This window comes from Phoca vitulina, unplaced genomic scaffold, assembly GCF_004348235.1.
Source record: "Phoca vitulina isolate PV1807 unplaced genomic scaffold, GSC_HSeal_1.0 scaffold17, whole genome shotgun sequence".
NCBI classification, from domain to species: Eukaryota; Metazoa; Chordata; class Mammalia; order Carnivora; family Phocidae; genus Phoca; species Phoca vitulina.
Window position 1 is genome coordinate 96,971 of NW_022589720.1, and position 6,657 is coordinate 103,627.

At 59.8% G+C, this 6,657-nt stretch overlaps 2 protein-coding genes across 2 annotated transcripts in view; both read left to right on the forward strand.

Moving 5' to 3' along the window:
* The window catches only part of PLEKHG4B (pleckstrin homology and RhoGEF domain containing G4B), an 80,012-nt gene extending 77,692 nt beyond the window's left edge, over positions 1-2,320 (forward strand). Inside the window, 1 exon segment of the mRNA XM_032415169.1 lies at positions 1,412-2,320. Within this exon segment, the coding sequence (XP_032271060.1) occupies positions 1,412-1,417 (6 nt within the window). The 3' untranslated portion in view covers positions 1,418-2,320.
* Positions 2,321-2,819: 499 nt separating this feature from the next.
* On the forward strand, positions 2,820-6,289 carry LRRC14B (leucine rich repeat containing 14B). Its single transcript, XM_032415249.1, has 2 exons — positions 2,820-3,709; positions 5,644-6,289. The coding sequence occupies exons 1-2, from the start codon at positions 2,820-2,822 to the stop codon at positions 6,287-6,289; spliced, it is 1,536 nt and encodes a 511-aa protein (XP_032271140.1).
* The last annotated feature ends 368 nt before the right edge of the window (positions 6,290-6,657 follow it).

The window sequence follows — 6,657 nt, forward strand, 5'->3', positions numbered from 1 at the left end:
CCCCCCCCCCCCCCCCCCCCCCCCCCCCCCCGGCGTGAGAGGCTCGGGACCCGCCCAGGGATCCTGGTGGGTCTTTCTGCCTGTGAACTGGCCGTTCCCTGTCCACTGCCAGCAGGGGAGAGCCCAAACACAGCCCTGCACGTACACACAGACACGTCACCCCTGAGAGGGAGGGATGGGGTGACCAGGGGAGGGGAACACTCAGAGACGAAGTCTCTTTCACAGAGATCTTCTCAACTGACTTTCGTCCAGCCTCAGGTCACACATGTATCCACTTTGGCAAGCACGGTCCTCGTTCTGCGGAGGCACCCCCATCCCCCCAGTTCTGGGGAGACACTCCCGTCCAGCTTCTGGGCAGCATCAGAGGGAAGGGCCGAGTCTGAGGGTATGCTGAGCGTAGGGTGTGGGGGACGGGTCTTTAGTCCACACGCCCCACGTCACTGACGATGACCAGTGACGTGGGCTCTGATCAGTGATTTCCTCTCCTTCTGCCAGAACAAAGGTTTCTGGACAGTGGTTTGACTAGTAGGCTGTGCCAGCTACCCTGAGGTATCGGGAGGATGCTCTTGTCCACCCTAAGGCGCTGAGCGTGCCACCAGCAGCCAGACTGCCTGGCCATGTCTCCGCCTTGTTCCAGATGCTCCCAAGCACAGTCACAGACGTGATACAGCCCCCCCAGGAGGGGCACCCTGGCCAGCAAGGTTGTTCCCGTTACCCCTGCCCCCTGACCAACCTCCCCAGGACCTTGCTGTCTAAACCCCCTGGAAACTGCATACCCAAGAGAGTGGTGTGGAGTTATTTCCGAGACCTCAGGAATTCCTGCAACAGGAGGGGGCCCTTGGCCCCTGGTGCCGTCACTCCCCAGAGGCCTAGCCACGGAAGCCAGTGGGGACCACCTCCACCTGCCCCAACCTCCAGGGCACCCCTCTGTTGGGAGTGGCTCCTGGGGGACCCAGCACCCTGTCCTGAGAACAGGGGCCTCCCCGACATCCACTCATAGCCCATGCCCTGGAGCCCTGACAGAGGATGCTCTGGGGTGCACACATGCACTCGTGTTCTGGGATCAGAACGGCAAACACAGAACTGACATGTTTCAGGGCCAGAACCTTTTTACCCCCAGATGCATGGTGATGCCAGCCAAGGTGGCCACCCGGCAGGCTCCATCTGGGCCTAGACCCAGGCGCGGAACGCACCATGAGGGCACCCGGCCTTGCAGAGAACGCTCTTGTCTCTGTTGCCCTGACCTGGTCCGTGCTGGCCCCAAGTGCTGCTTCCAAAGCTTGTGTGTCCATGAGTCTGACAGGGCCTTGCAGGGTGCAAGGCCTGGGCAGTACCTCCCAGACAAGGACTCTGTGCTGTGCACGCCCTGGGCACCCGGTGGCCGCGAGTAACGACCTCCTTTCTTTCACAGCTGTGATGTATTTGCAAGAGGCTCAGCCCCTCCGGGGAGAGTCCCCGTCAGAGGGAGCAGAGAGGCCTCCACCCAGACCTGGGCTGGAGGTCTGGGAATGAGGCACTCGTGCTCGGGCTCCTAACACACCCTCGCTCCAGCGCCGGCCACGCAGTCAGCACGCCATGGGTCCTGCCTGCCTGGACATCGTCTGGCCTTCTTACATCCCACCTGCACAGCTTCTCCACCCTAGTTCAGGGGCTCAGAGGGCCAGGTGGCCCAGACCTCCATGTGCGCACTGCTCTGAACTCCCCCAATGCTCTGGAGGCTGCAGCGAGGTTGGGGTGGGAGCACGGGGAACCCTGGTTCCCATGGGGAGGTCCAGGCAGACTTGGGGTGTCTCAGAGCAGGGCGAGCCCTCTGGGGCCATGTTTCACTGGCCCTCCAGGCAACGCAGGCCCATGGGCAATGGTCCCCAAGAGCAGAACCCACTGAGGTGTATCCCAGGTGCAGGGGGTGCTCTGAGTATATTTGGAATCTCGGTTTTCTTTCGTTTTTAACAAGGCATGTGTAGATAGTGGGGCCACCAGTCACCACCACCACCACCTATGGGCCTGGGACCCAGGTTGGGGTGAGCGCACAGCAGCTGGGCCTGAGGTCTGGGGTGTGGACAGTGTCCCGAGAGGACCACCCCTCACCAAATGGAGGAGCAGAATAATAATAAGCAGGGAAAGCCTGGGTAGATGCCAGACCTTGAATGAGCTTCCTGCTGTGGGGTGTCTTCCCCACAAGACCCCCATCCTCCAGGTGGCAGCCAGGTGCACAGGTTGGTTCCACAGCACAGTGACTTGGCGATTTCCAGCTGCTGTAAGCTGTTTTCTTTGTTACTTTGTTTCGATGCTGACTTGTTCCCAACTTTAGGAATATAAATAAATGAGACGTGTTTTTCTAAGACGTGGTCACGGTTCTCTTCCTTGGTTCTGTTGTACCCAGGGACGTCACCTGAAGGCCTCACCCAGGGAGGCTGGCTCCCGTGACGTTGAGGGGACGTGGCCCTGGGCAGCAGGGCCTTCATCTGGGGTCTCCCTGGTCCACGCCCAGGGCCATGCAGCCCACTGCAGCTCCCAAGCACAGGCCACCCCTGCGGTGGGCAGGAGCGGCACTTTTCAGGGGCCTAGTGTCCCTGAGCCAAGCACTCAGACAGCTCTGCTTTCACCAGCTGAGCACCACAAGGACAGGCTGACCACTGCCAGACGCCTCCACGACCAGAATAGCCGTCAGGTGACCAAAGGGGCTGCTCACTACTTTCTGGCAAAGGCGAACTGCTCACAGCAGCTGCAGCTAAAAATAAACAAGAAGGGCATACATCTTTGGGAGAATCTCAAGGGGAGAGCTCGGTCTTGCTTTTGGGCCACCACAGGCGGGCACAATGAGATCGCTACGCTTCATTTCTGCTGAGGCCCTGGTGTCTCACCCCCAGGTGGCCCAACAGAGCCTGGACGGTGTGGCCCACAACCTCTACCCACTCCTGTTCAAAGCTAGCTACTTGCTGGAGCAGGCGGAGGTGATCCGTGTCCTGTTGGAACACTGGCCACTGGAGGAGTTCCGGCTGAGTGCGCTGCTGGGACCGCGCTCAGAACCCCCAGAGGACCTGCGAGACCGCACCTGCAGGGCCTGCCTGGAGGCCTGTGTGCAGGGCCTTGCAGACCACGTGCTCCGGGCTGGGGGCCCACGGCGGCTGCGTGTGGCTGACCTCACAGGCGTCCGAGACGTGCAGGTGCAGCAGTGCCCCTGTGGGAGGGCGCTGGGCAGGTGGGGCCGCACCGAGCTGCTGGCCAAGACATGCTGCCGGCTGCAGGCAGAGTCCCCAGGGGCCCGGCGCCCCGTCTGGGTCCTCGCTGATCTCTTTGTCACAGAGGGAAACTTCAAGGTGGTGGTGCAGGCCCTGGGGCCGGCAGGCCCTGCCCCACTGCGTGTGCACTGCCTTTCCTTCCGGGCAGACAGTCTGGGCCCCAGCCAACTCTTGCAGGTGCTGCGTCTGGCCGGGCCAGGTGAGCTGCGCAGGCTGGAGGTGGTGCACAATGTGCGGCTGCATGCTGGCCACGTGCAGCAGCTGCTGGCCCAGGTGGGCTTCCCCCAGCTGGCCTCGCTCACCCTGCCTGCCAAGGCCTTCGATGCGCCCCCCACCAGCGCCTCAACCCCTGATGGCGAGGACCCCCTCCTCACCTCCATTGCCTGGGAGCTCAGCCAGATGAGCCAGCTCACTGAGCTGAGTGTGGCCTTCTCCACGCTGACAGGGAAGATTCCGAAACTGCTCGGGTGAGTCGGGTGATAGCACAGAGGGCCGGGCCGGGTGAGCGGGGTCTCTGCTCACAGCTCCTCAGCGCAGATCTGGCGACAGGGTGCCCTCTGGGGAGCCAGGCTGAAGATGTACGAGGGACCACCAGATGGCACCTGGCTGCTTACAAGGCCACGAGGTTCCCAGCTCCCTCTGCCTTTACTCCAGGAGGGCCCAGAGTGGCAGGAGGGCACAGACAGAGGGGGGTGACCCAGCGGGGTTGGGTTGTGTGTAGCCTGGCAACACAGAGAACTCAGGGAGGACTATTGTTTTCTGTCAGTGAGCAGACAGGAAATTTGCTAATTAGTGAAACAAACAACATAGAAGTGACTATATTATATTGTATTACTCACCTGTCTTGTAACAAATTATCCCAACACTGGGCATATGGCAACAAGCTCCGTCAAGAACCCGGCTCAGCTAGGGTCTACTGGGCTGTGGTCTCCTCTGAAGGGCTTGGTGGGCTGGGAGGGTGAGGCAATCAGTTTCCAAGCTCTGCGTGTGGCTGTTGGCGGGCAGCCTCTGAGTCTTGGCTGCTGGGAGTTCTCACAACAGGGCGGCTGATCCGAGAACCAGAGATCACCCAGGTAGAAGCCACAGTCCCAACCTGCTCTTGAGACTGACTTGTCACTGCTTCTGTGTACCGTGTTGGTTTGGAGCCAGTCAGCAGGTCCACCTGTGTGAGGGGAGGACGATGCACAAGGATGGGAGCACCAGCAGGGCCAGGGGTCCAGAGAACGGTGGGTGGTCAGGGAAGGTTGAGTCCCTGAGGTGACCTGTGAGCAGAGACCCGGAGCACTGAGCCTGCAGACTGCAGCAGCCTGGTGAGAGGAGCAAAAGGCCCAAGCTGGTGATGTGGAGGGGTCAAGGGTCAGCAGGGAGAAGGTGGGGTCAGTAGGCAGGGCAGTGTGGGGGCGGCGGGAGGAAGGAGGGAAGGGCTTCAGCTTTTCTTGAGCAAGCAAAGCCCCTGGAGGTTCTGAGCAGGAGGATGACGTGATCGCCTCCTTATTCACAAGGGCCACTCTGGCTTCTTTAGCCCACACAACAGACCTGGATGGAGGGGCCGGGAAAAGGACAGTGTGGTGGGTAGACACCAGGCTCTCAGCACGCAGGGAGTATAGGCGTGGGGGACCCAGGCGAGGGGGTGGGCAGAGAACTAGACCGCATATACTCTCCTGCACTGAGTGCTCAGCTTGGTAGCACCAGACCCAGGCCCAGCGTCCCCAGGGCGGGGTGGGCTGAGCATGTGCATTTTTCACAAGTCCCGGGGGCAGGTGCAGTCCCTCACTTTGAGAACTGCCGGCAGAGCCGTGCATTTGCTGATGCCGGGCCATCTACCCCACTCACCGCAGAACACGGGAGGGTCTTTAGGTCCCAGGTCATATGAAAACTGGACTGGATGGCCCCATGGCCCTTTCCCACCGTAAAATTGTTTCATACCAGTTCACGTGCACCGCGGTGCTAGAGCAAGCACGGGAGCAGACACGGTGGGTGGTCGGCAAAGCAGATCTAACATTTGAGGAGCTGAGGACAGAGGCCAGGCCTGTCTCAGTAAAGTTAATTCTGCACCATACTCGGCCACACCGGGGCTCAAGGACTCAGCTCTGGCGTCACAGCCCCAAAGCAGCCACAGACAAATGAGTGACCCTAGTTCTAATTGGCACTTTATTTATGGACACTAAAAATGGAATTTTGTGTTATTTCCACATGTCACAGAGTATCATTCTTTTTTGATTTGTTCTACCGTTTAAAGATGTACAAACCATCTTACTGTCAGGCTGAGTAAGATCAGGCAGCAGTGGGTTTGGCCTTCGGGCTGCAGTCTGCTGACCTATGAGATAGAATTCATCTGAATTCCTCCCAGAGGTCCTCTCTGGGACCGCCCTCACCTGTGCTGTTTTCCATCCTGCCCTAGCCCCCTACGGACGCCACTGAGGACCCTGGACCTGGCCAACTGCTCCCTGAACCACGCAGACATGGCCTTCTTGGCAGACTGCAGCCATGCCACACACCTGGAGGTGCTGGACCTCAGTGGACACAGCCTGTTCGGCCTGTTTCCTTCCACCTTCTTCAGGCTGCTGAGCCGGGCTGCCCAGACGCTGAGGGTCCTCACCATGGAGGAGTGCAGCATCGAGGATGGCCACGTGAGCATGCTGATCTTGGCCCTGAGCCCTTGCCACGAACTCTCTGAGCTCCGCTTCCTGGGGAACCCGCTGCCGGCCCAGGCCCTGAGGCGCCTCTTCATGGCTCTCTGCAAGCTGCCCAAGCTGCGGTATGTCGAGTTCCCAGTGCCCAAGGACTGCTACCCTGAAGGCGCCGCGTACCCCCAGGACGAGCTGGCCATGTCCAAATTCGACCAGCAGAAATATGATGTAATTGCCGAGGATCTCCGTGCAGTGCTGCTTCGGGCTGGCCGGGGAGACATCCAAGTCTACACGCCCCTCTTTGGAAGTTTTGACCCAGATATCCAAGAAACAAGCAATGAACTTGGAACTTTCTTACTGCAAGCCTTCAAAGCTGCTCTAGAAAACTTTTCCAGAGCACTGGAACAGATGGAGTAGGCCCCTGAGCAGACCAAGGGGGGCCTTGCAGTTCAACTGTGCAGCAGCCTGGACATCCTGAGTCAGCAGGCTTGGGCGTCCACTCCCCCAGCCACCACCAGTTAACGCATCTCTTAGTGAGACTCGTACATGGCATCAGTTAAGCACTGCACGAGAGGAAGCCCTGCTTTGGGAGAGGTGACTCGAGGCCACATCGGTGGCAGATGGTAGAATGGTGCTGGGCTGGATAGGAGCAAGGAGGGGAGCCCAGATGTCCAGCGGGGGTGGAGAGAACGTGACAACTGTCCCAGAACTCAGTACTCCCTGTTCCACATCTGGGGCGTCTGCAGTGCTGACATGGGTTTTCATATTTACAAACTCCTGCCCAG